The 16,179-nt window shown below is 40.5% G+C and overlaps 2 protein-coding genes across 2 annotated transcripts in view; one reads left to right on the top strand and one right to left on the bottom strand.

The window, feature by feature from the left end:
- CEP290 (centrosomal protein 290) overlaps positions 1 to 10,646 on the bottom strand; it is a 69,504-nt gene extending 58,858 nt beyond the window's left edge. The window contains exons 1-11 of the mRNA XM_040981100.1: positions 10,514 to 10,646; positions 9,906 to 10,038; positions 9,681 to 9,758; positions 9,060 to 9,129; positions 8,749 to 8,795; positions 5,835 to 5,978; positions 2,242 to 2,295; positions 1,667 to 1,687; positions 1,387 to 1,539; positions 853 to 1,035; positions 116 to 205 (exon numbers count right to left, since the gene is read on the bottom strand). Coding sequence (XP_040837034.1) covers positions 116 to 205; positions 853 to 1,035; positions 1,387 to 1,539; positions 1,667 to 1,687; positions 2,242 to 2,295; positions 5,835 to 5,978; positions 8,749 to 8,795; positions 9,060 to 9,129; positions 9,681 to 9,758; positions 9,906 to 10,007 — 942 coding nt within the window. The 5' untranslated portion in view covers positions 10,008 to 10,038; positions 10,514 to 10,646. The remainder of the gene's footprint in view (positions 1 to 115; positions 206 to 852; positions 1,036 to 1,386; positions 1,540 to 1,666; positions 1,688 to 2,241; positions 2,296 to 5,834; positions 5,979 to 8,748; positions 8,796 to 9,059; positions 9,130 to 9,680; positions 9,759 to 9,905; positions 10,039 to 10,513) is intronic.
- A 233-nt stretch (positions 10,647 to 10,879) lies between these two features.
- The window catches only part of TMTC3 (transmembrane O-mannosyltransferase targeting cadherins 3), a 41,443-nt gene continuing 36,143 nt past the window's right edge, over positions 10,880 to 16,179 (top strand). Inside the window, exon 1 of the mRNA XM_040981068.1 lies at positions 10,880 to 11,022. The gene's annotated coding sequence lies outside the window, so the exon portion shown is untranslated. The remainder of the gene's footprint in view (positions 11,023 to 16,179) is intronic.

The raw sequence follows: 16,179 nt of genomic DNA, 5'->3' as shown, positions 1-16,179 counted from the left end.
AAAAAAAAAAACCAAACTCATACTAGTTGCCAAAAGGTATAAGAACTTTAAACAATCCTAATGTTTAAATCTAAAATACAAATGAAAAAGTTATTACACTAATTAAGAAAAGCACCTTCCATTCTTCTACTTTTGCACTGACAGCTACCATGACAGGATCATCTTCCTCATTTTTTGCTTTCAGATGATCTGTAAGCTCTTGCACCTAAAAGCAATGATTATTTCAACAATTACTGCATACGGGTATAACATAAATGTAGTTATTGCATGAACATATTTACATATACACATAGAAACCTACACTTTTTACAAACATAGATGACGCACATTGATGACAGTTCTACAGCTAAACGTGACACAGGCTTCCTCATCTTCATATACAATTTACCTATGTGAACCAAAGACCTATATATTTTAACCTGTATACTACTTTAAAAATATTATTCTTGCCATTTAAATAGTGAGTAACATATTGGTTTCTCACACTTATAACATTTTACTTGAAGATATAAATTCAACTTTGGAATCCACAGCACTTTCATGAGTCTTTAACAGGAAATACCCAGGAACGTTATGCAGAACTGCTGTGTACATCCTCATGCAAACATCGTTTGCATAAACCCTAAATATCAAAAATTACAAGGTATCTATGAGGTGACCACAGAAACACATACAGACCTATACATCAGTATTGTATAACATTTTACAGTATTAATAATAATATAGTATATATAATATTAACACAGGAGACATCCTAGAAAATTAAACCACTTTCTAATTTCAAATACATAGTAATGTGACAATAAGACAATAGAAGCTTGTGCAGTAAGTCAATCTGACAATAATTCTTACTTGAAGTCGATAATGTTCATTTTCTTTTTTTAACTGGTCTATTATATTATCTGTCTGATGTACAATAGCTTTCATCCTATTATATTCATCAGTCATTTTCTCCATTTCCTGCACTGATTCTTCTAGATTTTTTCGCATTTCTTGATTCTGAACTTCAATTTTCTCATTAGCTTCAGTTAAAGTCTAAAAAAGTTAAATGTAAAAACTTCATTAAACAGAGCCCTATGTGTCCAGTGGGGAAAAAATACTACAGATCTTAAGTGAAAATTGACATTGACCAATGAAGTCAAACTAATAACAAGGAAATTACATAAACAAATATATATATATATATATTCATTTCAATGCTAATATCATGACACATACAAATAAATTAAGAACTGTAATTTCCAAGAGAGATGAATAAGTTTTAACAAGTACATAGTTGCAGGTTTAAACTATAGAATTTAAATATAGGCCTAAAGAGTGGAATCACAGAACAGTAAGATGGAAGTTTTCACAGTCATTTCTTGAAGTGACTTCTACCCATTTTACCTGAATTTCATCCAGATACTGGACAAGTTCATAGTTTTTTTTTGACAACTGTGACCGATAATCACTGTCTTCTCCTCTTCTTGACAAAAGTGTTTCTTTCTGTGAGTCTATCTGTTTTTGGTAGTCGATAATATCCTGCCGGAGCTGTTCATTCTGAAGGCAAATCAAGCATAACACTGTATCAGGAAACCACTGGACGCAAACGTTATCCTCTAACTAGCCTAGTGCTCTGAGGATGTACTTTCACAGTCCCAATGGCTTACTACCCACAATGTCTCACCTTTTTCTTTAGACGTTTGTTCTCCAGACAAGAACAGAAAAAAAGTGATGAGAAATGAGAAAAGCAATACAAAACTAAAAAGAACAAGAGAAATTACAGAAAAACAAACACATAAATTTGTGGAAATGAAATGTATTATTTTAGATGGCCAAAAAAGTAATCTTATTATCATCCAGAACAAAACACATGTATATTATTTTAAAAGTAAATACTTTAATATTATAAGAATCAGGACAAAAAATGTCTAAACAATATTAAGCTCTGAAGAACCATAACATAATTAAATTTCTAAAGATCTTATAGCAGAAGTAAGAACAGAAATTCAGTCTATATTCAATTAGAAAACAGGCAAAAAATGCTTATAATTAGAAAAGATTAATTCATACAGATTTATAAGCCAAATATAACACTGAATAGTCTCACATTTTAGTCCCTAATTCCTTGAGACAAACTCATTATCAAAAATCACTGAGTTTGAAAGCATCACTTAGAAGATTCTAGTTCTGGTTACAGTGTAAATGTACATTACATTTTTTAAAAACAAGTACAGGTGGAGCCACCAGGTTTTCACCAACCTCTCTTCTCAGTTTGCTGTTTTCATTTTCTGCTTCCTCATTGCGAAGAGCCAACTAAAATAGTAAAAACATAAATAAGTAAATAAGAAAAGAGTGGCAGCAAATCAGTATAAAGCCAGTGTATATCCCAAATCCTTTCCGCAAAAGTACAGAACATTTAGCTGCTAGGGAACCCTAGCAATGTAAGATATAAATAGCAAGTCAACATTTTTGGAAATGAAAGACCAGGAAGGATAAACAGATGAAAAGAAAAATCCATAGAAAGAAAGGTGAGAGCCAGTGGGCTGCTCCAGTTCAGAAGTCTCCCTGTGATGAATGGGAAAGCAGAGCAGTGCAGGGGCAGCCAGGAACTCAGCCTGTTCCCCACATGGAGGACCTGGACAACGGTCCTGGCCCCTGGCTTCAGCCTGGCCCACGCCTGTCCAGTGTAACCATGGGTGGGGAAGAGCCAATGAAGGAAGACTATCTCCTTCCCTTCCTCCTCCCTGTGTCTCTGGTCTCTACCTTTCAAATAGATAAATAAGTACATCTTTGAGAAAAAATTAATTAAAAGATACAGAAAGATTATTTTCTCCAAATCCTCTCCAAAAATACTAACATGTGTGGCTTTCTGTTCAAGATTTTTATATTTCACTATTCTTCTGTCTCATGGCTAGAATCTTCTTTGCCCTTAGTGAATATTAAATTAGAAATATGAAGTGCTTCAACATAATAATTAGTAGAAGTCATACGAAACCAGACTACAGACGCATTTCTAGTAAAATATTCAAAAGTTCAATTCATCTATTAGATCCAGCTATTCCACACATATGTCGAAACAGAAATAAATAAGAAGTACATAAATTTCTTAGCACAAGGACCAATGAATATAACAGAAAAAATAGTCTGCTCTGTTCTATATGCATAATTGACTTTGTAATTCTCTTGTTATTGCAATATGGGACTATTTTTGATTTTTTAATCTATTCCCTAAAACCCATCTCATTCACAAACTTTCATTTTTCTGATTTTTCACCCTTTACTCAAAAATAAGAGAAAACACAGTGCTATGCAACTAAAAGTCCGTAACAAAGAATCAAAGTCAGTATGTGATCTTTGTTCTGGCGGCGTGGCCTGGTGCCTAAAGTCCTCGCCTTGAATGCACCAGGATCCCATATGGGTGCTGGTTCTAATCCCAGCAGCTCCACTTCCCATCCAGCTCCCTGCTTGTGGCCTGGAGAAGCAATCAAGGATGGCCCAAAGCCTTGGGGCACTGAATTCACCTGGGAGATCCAAAATAAGGTCCCTGGCTTCGGGCTTTGGATTGGCACAGCACTGGCTAATGCAGCTCACTTGGGGAGTGAATCATCAGACGGAAGATCTTTCTGTCTCTCCTCCTCTCTGTATATCTGGCTTTCCAATAAAAAATAAATCTTGAGAAAAAATGTGATTTTTAATGAAACCTTGCTAATTACCACTAGAAAACTACTGGGATAAAAGAGATCTGATAATGCACAAGATTAGATGACATTTTTGAATCCATTAAAAAAATTTGGTCATGTTAATTGTATTGGGATTATGTAAGACAATGACTTTCAGGAAGGATATACTGAAATATTTCATTGCTGCATGTCTTAATATCTGCAAATAATTCTCAGATGACTCAGCAAAAGTAAAGGAGCAACTATGGTAATTATGTCAGTGTGTATAAAGATCAATAACAGGAATGCCCAGAGTAACCACACATATTCATGTATGTTTATTCCTCCCCAAAGCATCAAGTAATGACTAGGTTATGCCAACTACATATCCTTTGGAACGAGAATAATTAGCTCCTTACTACATTCCTAGCGACCATCACCGTCTTGGGCATGATCTAAATACTTGATAGGACTGAACAAGTAGTTCAGGCAAGAGAAGGAACTGCCAAAGTAATGGATATCGAAATTCTGGGCCCGGCGGAGTGGCCTAGCGGCTAAAGTCCTTGCCTTGAACGCCCCAGAATCCCATATGGGCGCTTGCTCTAGCCCCGGTGGCTCCACTTCCCATCCAGCTCCCTGCTTGTGGCCTGGGAAAGCAGTCGAGGACGGCCCAGAGTCTTGGGAACCTGCACCTGTGTGGGAGACCTGGAAGAAGTTCCTGGATCCTGGCTTCAGATCGGCATAGCATCAGCCGTTGCGCTCACTTGGGGAGTGAATCATCGGATGGAAGATCTTCCTCTCTGTCTCTCCTCCTCTCTGTATATCTGACTTTCCAATAAATAAATCTTAAAAAAAAAAAAGAACAATAAATTCTATCCCAAGGAAACTAGAGAATAGAGTATGCCATATGTTCCACAGAATGATATAAATCTAAGATATGAATAAAATGAATAATCTAAGATAATAATGACAAAGCAATGGTTTAGCTAAGAATTTATGGTATGAATAAATCCAATGATAAACGTGCTAGACACAACACAAGTTTAGAAAACCATACAGTAAGAGATCCCCTAAGCAACTGTACTAGTCAATATCACAGATCGGATTCTTTATGATTACTAAGAAGTCCATAAGTCTGTTATGTTTTGCTGAGTCACAAAACATATAATTCTCAAAGAGTTTATTTTGAGATGCAGCAAACCATACTTTCTCTTCCATTAAAAAAAAAAAAAATTGTACTGATATCTAACCCTTACTAACCCTTAAACGACTCTTCTAAATCACACTAGTTATATTAGGAATAGAGTTTCTGTTACAAACTAATTTGTGAAATATGTCTTAAATATCAGTATTACTTCACTGTCGTTACCATTTACTTAAAAATTATAACTCTGCTTCTCAGAGTCACAAAGCAGGATATGACAACATAACACAACAATAACTCTCTCAAGGACACAGAAGGAGGGAATGTTTCTGGGCAGGAGAGATGGGACAGCTCCCACCCCAAAACACCAAGTCTGCAGGACCTAGGGAAAGACTGCAGAGCTGAGACAAAGCAAGAAACTTCCCATTTTCTGACAAAATAAAATTTTTCTGCAAACCACTGGGGTTTTTTTTGGAATATTAAAAATTGCATGATTTTTAATTTAAAAAAGGGGTAATAACAAATACTCCAAAATGATTATAAATATGAGTTGATTTAGAAAATGCTGGCATTAACACAAACTTTCAAGAGCATGTATCTTACATAAAAGGGGAAATTAACCATATTGAAAGCATCAATCAAAGAGTGCTTTCCAAACCAACTGCTAACGTAAGAACATTAATACAGACATAGCTTTTTATTCAAACGATGGTAGTAAGAAAATCATTCATTTATAAGTAATTACTAAACGTCATACCAATATTCAAGACAAACCATCGATTTTATGTATGTAATTTTAATGTCCCAAGAAAAACATTCTTCCAAATATAAAGAACTAATATCCGAATCATACTGTAAGTACCTGGTTCACTAAGTTTTAGACATGTAGTTACAACAGTGATGTAAATTCTTAAAGAGCATATGTCTTTCCTTAAACATGAAACATAATATAGAAATTGATAATATTACCAATAACCATAAAAAGCAAAATCAGTCATTCTTGGGATAGCATGAGTTCATACACATTGAAAAAAAAAAATATGCCTTACTTGTTCATTGACTTTCTTCTCCTTCTCCAGTTCTTTCTCCATGTCCTCTAGTTCTCTGTCTTTTTGTTCCAGTTGCTTTTCAAGTTGGCGAATTTCATCACGTAGAAGCCGGGTGTCCCGTCCACCAGCAGACTGCTGAGCCATCTCAAATCAACCAAAGTACAAATCAACTAACAGCCACAAAAATAACAACTCTCTGGCCTTACATTTCCGCGATGCTTCAGCACTAGATATTTCAAAGCCTATTAGCTGAAGGACCATTTTTCAAAGGATTGAATTTATTTGAGCTTTAATTCACAGCCTGACAACCGCTAAGCTTTTCTTAAGCCACTCGGGCTACACACCACTGACTGTGACCCACTCAGGGTCTGTTCTGCTTGCTGAGCCACAGCTTCAGCTTTATGGGCTGGACTGCACGGACACAGAATGTTTTGGAGGAATTACCAAGGTTGTTCTTGAATCTCAAATCCTGACGCTCCAAACTGTCAGAGGTTCTGCCCTCGATGCTGACCCTGAGGCTCTTCCTGCCCTGCCTGCCACACATGGACTGTTTAAATCATCATTATCCAACAACTTCCAGAGGCAGGAGATGTTCTCCACACTGTCCACAGCAGCACTCATTACTCTCCACCTGCAGCTACTGAGCACCTGAAATGTGGCTAGGAGAACTAAAGAACTAAATTTTTTTTTATTTTAGACTTTTAAACTATCAATGTAAATAACCATAACACTTAATGCTACCACATTGGACAAAACAGATGTAGATGACCTGCAACATCTGATAGTCCACTAAATTCATTTAGGTTGACATTTATGTTAACACAGGTTACAGCTTGAAACATCAAACTAGGGCTGGCATTATGGCACACTGGGCAAAACTGCCACTTTAATGTAGGCATCCCATATGTGTGCTGGTTCAGGTCCTGACTGCTCCGCTTCCGATCCATCTTCCCACTAATGGTCTGGGAAAATGCAGCAGTACATGGCCCAAATGCACTCACACTGGCCACCGGAACAAGCTCCTAGTGCAGCTCCAGCCTGTGTGGTCCTCTGGGTAGTGAATCAGCAGAAGGTAGAAATTTCTCTCTAGCTTCCACTGTCTTTGTAACTCTTTCAAATAAATACACTTTTTAAAAGATTTTAAATTTTTTAAGACTTTTTAAAAACTTTATTTTATTGGAAATGTAGATTTACAGAAAGAAAGATCTTCTTACCACTGATTCACTCTCCAAATGACATAACAGCTGAAGCTGAGCCAGTCCAAAGCCAGGAGCCAGGAGTCCCTTCTAGGTCTCCCACATAGATGCAGGGTCCATCCTCTACTGCTTCCCCAGGCCATAAGCAGGAAGCTGGACTGGAAGTGGAGCTGCTAGGACATGAACTGGCACCAGTATAGGATGCTGGCACCTGAAGGTAGATGACTAGCCAATTGAGCCACAGTACTGGCCCTATATAATTTTTAAGTCAAATCATCTATTCACCTGGCTCTACTCATTTAAGTCTTCACCATACAGGTCAGTTACAATCTACTTTAACCATTTTTTTTTCTTCTGCATCCATTAAAAGTGTTGACACTCTCACATAATATTTGGGTTTTCCATCTCTAATTATGGTAGCAATAAAACAACTTCCCAAGATTTTTGTCTTAAAATGCAGGTGTGTGGTTCATGGTCTTCCATCCAGAGCTCACCCAGGGGCTCTGTGTTGTGGCTCAGAGGTAGAGCCACTGCCTGCAATGCCAGCATCCCAGCTCGGTGGTCGTTGGCGCCCCACTGCCTCACTTCTAATCCAGATAGCTACTGTAGATTGGGAAAAGCAATGGAAGATGGCCAAAGTCCTTGGGCTCCTATCATACATGGGGGAAACAGAAGAAGATCCCAGCCTAGCCTGACTCAGCTCTGCCACTGCAGCCATTTGGGAAGTTAACCAGCAGATGCAACACCATGCTCTCTGTCTCTCTGACTTTCCATTATATCCTTTAACCTCACACATTTCTATACTCCCTTAACATCTCTTGTCCCCAAGTTTAAATCCTTCCAATGTTGGCTTTCTTTCCTATTCATGTAAGATTTTACAAACACTTTCCTACTAGTAATTTCAACTGCCCTGGACTTCTATTTCATAATAGCTGCCCAGCTAAATGCTAATTCAATATTAATCCATAGTTTATTCACTTACTAACTATTTATTACAAAGGCATTTTCTTGAAGCTACATATACAGCAGAAGATAAGACAAAACTCATCCAAGCTGACAAAGTCAACATGATAAGGAAATAGGACTAGAATCAAAATCTGACTCGAGTTCTACTTTCTCGCTCTTTTTTCAGTATTGAAGTATTTCTACCTTTTCCTGAGACCTTTAAACTCTAACCACCCCATTTCCCATTCTTACTTTTAGCATAGAACCTTGTTTCCAACTTCTTCCAGCTACCAAACCTACCCATGTAAAAATTCTCTATACAACCACTCGTCCTCCCGTCCCAACACGAAGACGACCTTTCTCCATTCAAAGGAACAGATTCATACAACATTCCTTCCTATATGCTCCAGGATCTCAATATATTTACTACTTCCAACAATACTCATTTTTGGAGCCTGGCTTTGGCAAAAACTATGTTTTCTATAATATCCCTATATAATCATTTGTCAAATCTCCACCATTTCTGTCCCTCAAATATACCTTCTGCATATTTCTTCAGATTCTAAGCTCCATCCAACTAATACTATTGGGTCACAATTAGTTCCTTAATCCTTATAAGAGCTTAAGGTACATAAAAGGCACACAGAATCCATATTAAACAGAAATGAGAACAAGGTGATCTTTATAATTTTTCCAGCCAAAAATCACCCAAATATAATCAAGTAACACGACAATTAACCCCCAGGGAATCCAAAAAAAAAAAAAAAACATACCTCCAATTCATTTTCCAGTTTCATTACTTTAGTTTTTAATTGATTTTCTATGAAAAAAAATAGAAGTGTTTCAATTAATCAGACTGATCTCAAACAAATAAATGGATCCCAATAAAATAAATTCTTTTAACAGCCCCACCATGATTTTAAGCTAATGGAGGAAAAAGTGAATATCATTTAATAGACCCATACAGGGCTTTTAGAAATGTCTCTCGAAATAAATAACACTTTACACATTAAATTTAATTTTACACTATTTAATGAATACGTAGAATACTTTCACACTATACTAAACATTGTAAGGCACTGACCAAATTTTGCTTGTTCTTCTCCGGCTTTTTCAACCTCTTCCAAAGCTAGTTCTGCTTCTTGAGCTTTCATCTAAAGAAACAACACCATTTGAATATGCCAGGATTCAAACCTTGAGAATAAAGGCTTTATCTAATTCACTGTCTTAATCCCTAACAACTACTGTGAGTCAGACTTGAACACATTCAGTATATTCTTGTTGAATGAACAAACCAATGAATCTCTTACTTAAGCCTATAATTTTAAAATTTGAAATGCTTTTATTTTTTTCTCTTCCCTCAAGCTTTATAGCTAGTATTATAACTTCAATTTTTGCAATCTTTTCCATTGTTTCCTTTTTGCTGTTCCAATTATTATTATTCTAACTCATAATTTTCCAGGTAAACTCCTTTGTGATGTTACATTCATTTAACCATACTGTTTCTGTTTTGCCTACTCTTCCTTCTAGGCATTGTGGAGTAAAACTCCCAAATCTTCTACTCTGCTTACATTCCATTCTCATTTGAGGCTGTCATCCTGGAGTGGCTATCCAGACACTGCCACAGACTTTCACGGAGATTATCTAAGGTTCTGCAATCTCCTCTAACAGGCCCAGCTGCTGTTAAAAACTACTCCATACAAACCTTCATTAATGACTGAGTAATCCGGAAAAGGTGTACCACATTTTCCTGACTTTCACTTTTTAGCTCATTTACTTCCACCTAAACAAACAGAAAAGCAACCATTTTATCAGCTTTCAGCCACAAGAACTCTTCCAGCTGTAAAATTCAACCATTTTAGGGACAACTTAAATTCATCGTAGTTGGGTGCATTGTGGACTAGCTATGTGATATTTATTAGGTAAGCACCTTGGACAAGGAGACCAATAAATGATCTGCAAGTTCTTCTTGCCGAGGAAGGTCATCTGGATCGACTTTCATTATTTCTTTCCAGTTTATGTTAGGTGGCATCCTGAAATCTTTCCCTGTGTTGTTCCACCTTCTGTAACAAAACAGGAGGTGTTAGCATTTTCATGGTTAACAGCATTAGTGTTTATACAGTAACTTACAGTGTTTACAGATTGCATCATTGTAACTGTGGCTCCTTAAACTCAAAACAAGTCGACAAAATAGCCTTGATTTAAAGGACTGCAGTCAGCGCTTTGCATCAGACACTGTACCGGCAAAACAAAACATGACAGCCACATTGCTAAGCCTAATCTAGCTCAGACACTGATCTGGGTCCCCTCCTCCAAGCCCTTCACCACCATGGCAGCACCCAGCTTTTTGCAAAGCTGAAACCGACTCCCAGATTCTGGGGGTTAACGAGTGCAGAAATAAACGGCTGGAAAGAGTAAAAGCTGTGTCACGGAAACGGGGACTGGAGCAGGGAGAGGGCAGCAAGAGGACTGGGGGACCGCAGCTCGGAAGGAACGGGGGAACCAGGGCGTTGCTTACGGGCCCTGAGGGTAAAGAACCTGCTAGCGCAGAGATGCTGCTCCGAATACACTGATCCTTCCACCCAGACCAGCGGTGGGCCCCACACGGGCTCGGGATCGCTGCCCACCGCCTTACAGCCCAGAGTCCGGTTCCCGCCAAGTCACAGCGGCGTCGGCTCCTAGGCGACAGGATCCCCCAGGCCAAGACCCACGCAAGACCCCGGATGCAAACAAGCCTACATTTCACGACGGTGAGGGGGCATGCTTTACGTTTAGACTTCCCCCGCCAGATTCCCCTGAACTCAAGGGTGAAGGTCCAAGGGAAGGACTTCAATTCCCAGAATGCAGTGCTGCCTGGACGCCTCCCGGCGTGCCGTGCGGCGGGGAGGCGGAGGCCGGAGCGGGAGGCGGGAGCCGTGGTGGCCGAGCTGAACCCGCGGCACCCTCCCGGAGCGAGGTGAGCCATGGCTGAGGCTCGGCGGCCTCCCTGCTTGGGCCGCGCTTCCTGAGCCTTCCCTGAGCCGCCGCTGTGGTGGAGCCGCTCCCAGGTGAGGCTGGGGACGAGTTGAGGGGCGCGGACCCGGGCGGGATGGGAACGGGCGGAAGGGCTGGGCCGGAGTCTGCAGGGCTGGGATAACCCTCACCTCCGACTCGGGCGGTGTTGCAGGGCGTTTCTCTCCGGAAAACACCGGCGTTCGCTTGCCTGGGACCCTGGTGGGGCGGAGGGCGGTCGGGAGGACGGTCTGGGGGCCAAGGCGAGGGTCGCGGCGAGGACAGCACTGGCCTCCCCAGCCCTCGGTCCCGCTGGCCTGCGGTGGCATCCTCGCATTCCTCCCGCGCATTGGCGGGGTTTCGAGGCGGTGTGGTGTCGAGGAGGACGGCTCCGGCGAGCACGGCCACCGCGGGGAGCAGGCGAAGGTCCTGCGCTGCCCCTTGCTTGGTCACGGAGGGTGCCGTTCCGTGAAAGTGACTTGGCAGGTGCTTTGCCGCTGCTAACCGTGCAAACGGTGCTGCTGCTGCCGCTCTCAGCCCTCCTGCAGAGTGGGTCAGCCTCGGATAACTTCACCTGTAGACTTGGAATCTGTTTGACATTTCCAGCTCCTAGGGCCTGGTGGCCTCCCTTCGCCACCCGTTGTTGTTGTTGTTGTTTAGGCTCTTGTTTTGTGTTGCTTGCTATACTGATTGCTAAGTTTTCCACATTTGAAAATAAATAAGATGTATCTTTATCTTTACCTTGGGGACTGGGGGGCGTCTTCTCCTAGAATTAGATTTCTTACAAACCAGTTGTTTGGGATACATTTAGAAGCGTTTGTTAGATTTGTGGAAGTAACAGTTTTGGGGTTCTTTTAAGAAGAATTTTATGCCAAATACCATTTGTTATCTCCGTCTTCGCAGCAGGCCAAACAGGTTCAGGTGTCAGCATTCTCCACTTAAACTGCGGCTGGGAGAGGCGAAGTTCTGTGCCCGAACTTAAATGCTGTGGTGTGAGGAGGCACAGATGGAGGACATGTTCTCAGGCCGCTGAGGGCCAGCTTGTGTGGGGGCCTGGTTGTTTGCGCTAGCTATTTTTATTCGTTATCATTCTAATCCTGGACCTTGGCTTACTTCCGAATCGGAACTGTTCATGTGTAGTGTTCCTAATTTACAATTTAATAGAGAATGGCAGAGGTGAAATGTGGTATTTATTGAATACATTGGCAGGATCTTCAAAAATACATGGAATATGTATATTAGAAAGAGTCACTTTTCGTATTAAGCATCAAAATAAGCTGATTCTACTTGCCCTGAGTTTTTTGAAATACCTTCACGTTATACAGTACTCTTAATACTACGTACTGATTTTCATAATAAGAACCTGTGATTTTCACTGATGTACCCTGGTTTTCATTTTTCCATTCATTGCAACTATTATTTTTAATCATTTACTTGTCCTCCTTTTGGAGATTTATTGATTTATTCTTATTTGAAGTATTTACCGAGGAGGAGAGAGAACTAGATCTTCTGTCTGCTAATTCACTCTCCAAGTGGCCCCAGTTCCTAGAGCTGAACCAGTCTGATACCAGGAACCTGGAGCTTCTGGGTCTCCCACATGGGTGCAAGGCCCCTGGACTTGCTGCAGCTCCCACTGCTTTTCCAGGAGCTTTAGCAGGGGTCTGGATTGGGAGTAGAACAGCCCGGACTAAAATCTGAACCTGTACACAATGTCAGCACTGTAGACTGGGGCTTAACTTACTATGCCACAGCTCCAGCCTCAAGTCTGGTTTCAGAGAAAATAATTTCCAAATGATTGAAGCTAGGTCTCGGGCCCGGCGCGGTGGCGCAAGTGGTTAAGTCCTCGCCTTGCACGCCCGGGATCCCATATGGGCGCCGGTTCTAATCCCGGCAGCCCCGCTTCCCTTCCAGCTCCCTGCCTGTGGCCTGGGAAAGCAGCAGAGGACGGCCCAAAGCTTTGGGAACCTGCACCCGCGTGGGAGACCCGGAAGAGGCTCCTGGCTTCGGATCGGCATAGTATCGACCCGTTGCGGCTCACTTGGGGAGTGAATCATCGGATGGAAGATCTTCCTCTCTGTATCTCCTCTCTGTATATCCACCTTTCCAATAAAAAAAATAATAAAAATAAATCTTTAAAAAAAAAAAAAAAAAAAAAAAGTTCATGGAAGCTAGGTCTCAGTCTTGATTAAAAGCAAAATCTTGCTTAAGATATTATTACCCACCATTATTTTCATTAAATTTTCTGTCTCAGTTCTCACCAATGAACGGGATTCTCTAAGAATTTTATAATTGGCCTTATTTGTACTGAAACACTTGTCTGGACTTGCAGCCTTTCTGCTTGACTTTTAGGAGTGGCTATGTCTAACCAAAATCAGGTAGAAACCTTACCTGTTGCAGGTGCTACCTCTGTTTTTGTTTTTTTTTCTAATAGTCAATAGATATATGTTCCTGAAGAGTTATTTCCACTCCTTGTTGGGCAAATGAATGATACCTTACTCTTCGCCAGGCGGTGAGACACTTAGTATCCACAGTGCATAATTGAGTTTTGTTTGTCCTTGCTCTCCTGGCTACCAGCAGTGTGAAACAAGCAGGGACTTGCCTTGGTTCACTGCCAGGAGACTGAGTCAGCCTTAATACAGGGTTGCAAATTGCGGGGCAGACCAACTTTTACATAGTTTACAATAGTGATAATAAGCCGCTCTTAATGTGTAAGATAATATAGAAATGAAATTAGAAGATATTTGCTAGTTTTCCCTTGAGAGAACTTTCTGGATTAAATTTCAAAAAGATTGTATACATTTTTCTTATAGGTTTAACTTTTTCACAAGTGCACTATTCAGTCATTACAAAAAGTAAATTCTCAGTAGAGTTTTGTTTAAGGAATTAAATTTTGTGTCTCTTTGTTGTAGCGCATGAGTGATTTTAATTGTAGTAGAATTTTTTTTTAAGATTTATTTATTTTTATTGGAAAGGCAGATCTTCCATCCAATGGTTCACTCCCCAAGCAGCCACAGTGGCTGGAGCTGAGCCAGTCTGAAGCCAGGAGCCAGGAGCTTCCTCTTGGTCTCCCACGTGGGTGCAGGTTCCCAAGGCTTGGGCAGTCTTCCACTGCTTTCCCAGGCTACAAGCAGGGAGCCGGATGGGAAGCAGGGCTGCAAGGATTAGAACCAGAACCGACGCCCATATGGAATCTTGGCACCTTTAAGGTGAGGACTTTAGCTCCTCTGTTATCCACGCCAAGCCTCATAAATGAGTTCTTCATTCTCTCAAACTTTGAGTATGCTTTTGTGCCTAGGAAAGAAGTTGTAAGTTCCTACAACTAGCAGCAGTGTTAGATTGTTACAGTAATGCCCCTTAATGAATCATGTCTGCTTCTCTCTTTATCCTGGTCTAATCCTTCTATATCTTTCCAACCTCTACCCTAAAGATGAGTCTTTTGGCTAAGGGTTTAACATGGCTCCATAACAGAACTACTGGCATGCAACAGAACAACCTTGCTCTTCCTTTTTTTCCTCACTCCCTGGGAATGTTTTAAAAAATTTTTGGGGGGAGCAGCATTGTGATCAGTAATTAATATCAAGGGTTATAGGACAGACGATTCCAGATCTGCAGAGAGGGATGGCAGGCTAGAAACTGTCCAACAGGATCTGATGCTGCAATTTTAAGGTTCTCACTGAAACCTCAGATTTGCTCTTAAAGGGATTCAGGTGATTGATTCCACATTAAGGAATGTCTGTCCACATTAAGGAAGCTACTGTTAAAGTTAGCGTGTGGTAGTTGCTTTTATATCAATGCCTATGTTAATGTTTAATTGAATATTGTAACCTACCCGAGTTCACATATAAAGCTTCTCCAAAGTAAATAACATTGTGCAGGGATAACCAAAGAAGGTCAGCACCTCATTGATAAACTGACTTGATGTTTCTTAAACTCATTAGTAATTCAGAGCCTATAAAGAGGAAATAGGGTAGAATTTTAAAGGATTCTAATATGAGAGGAAGGAAAAGAGTGCAGCTTCTGGGGTGCGTGCAGGAGCTCAAAGCACAGGACTCTGCAGTTCTCGCAGGGTAGCCCCCCCAGGGATCCAACTCAGAGAGAGATGATGGTGAGAAACACAAGGCAGTAATGAAAACCATTGACTGGCCCATTCCAGAGGAGTAAGGGTAAAAGCTAGATAAAGGGTACTTGGCGACAGCCTCCAGTGGGATGGCTTTTTGATTGGTTTTATTTTGTTTTTCCCCAGAGAACTTTGAAAACCCCTCCCCCCCAACACAGTGGTCAAGCCAGCACTTTTTTGCTCCCTTCTTTCTCTTCGTTCTGTTCTAATGTAATAGAGTCCAAAACTATGTGACAGGAACTTAAAGTACTGCTCCCGTTTGAAGAAAGAATGGTTCATATTCCCATTCCATAATAAGAAGTATTTCATTTACAATGAGTTCAAACCAGGCATAGAGGACATTCCACATTAAATCAAGTTCAGATCTTTGATAATTACCTTAGAACCTAGCATATCAGTTACCAAAATGAAGCTATTTGCAACCTAAAGTGACTATTCATATGTTTACGTAAATGTGTGTGTGTGTGTGTGTGTGTGTGTGTGTGTGTGTCTTGACTGCTTTAGTCCATTTTCTGTAGCAAAACAATCTCAGGCTAGATCCTTTCTCAGAAGCTGTGTTCCATTTCCAGTGACCTGCCTATCTTCCACAAGCCTCCACTCTTAGACTTTTATCACCTTTATACCTCTACACAGAGAACCAAGCTTCTAGCATGTGATGTTTTTTGGGGACATACTGAAACCATATTCAAACAATAGCACCACCAACAATTGGAAATTATGTCTTACTGAACTAGTATTTTATGGTCTTATATTCCTTCAACCTTTAACATTTGAATAATCTGTTTACAAAGTGACGTACCATTTTTTCTGTATAACAATTCGCTTTGAAATTAGCCACATTTAAAATCTGTTTAAATTGCCTTTTTTTTTTTAAAAAAGAAATTATATATTTGACAGCAGGAGACCATCTACGTGCAAATGGCTGGGTGTGATCTTGTAGCAGCTATGAGTGCAGAACTCCATCCAGGTCACCCATTTCGATTGCAAGGGCCCATGTACCTGAGCCATTGTCTGCTGCCTTCCTGACCCATTAACAGGGAGCTGGGTTGGTGCCAGGCAGCTGGGACTCCAGCTGCACTTTGATAGGAGATGCTGC

Source organism: Ochotona curzoniae, unplaced genomic scaffold (genome assembly GCF_017591425.1).
Source record: "Ochotona curzoniae isolate NIBS_2020 unplaced genomic scaffold, NIBS_Ocur_1.0 contig_1014, whole genome shotgun sequence".
Taxonomy (NCBI): Eukaryota; Metazoa; Chordata; class Mammalia; order Lagomorpha; family Ochotonidae; genus Ochotona; species Ochotona curzoniae.
Note: the sequence above shows the minus strand (reverse complement) of the source record. Positions and strands in the feature narration are given on the sequence as shown.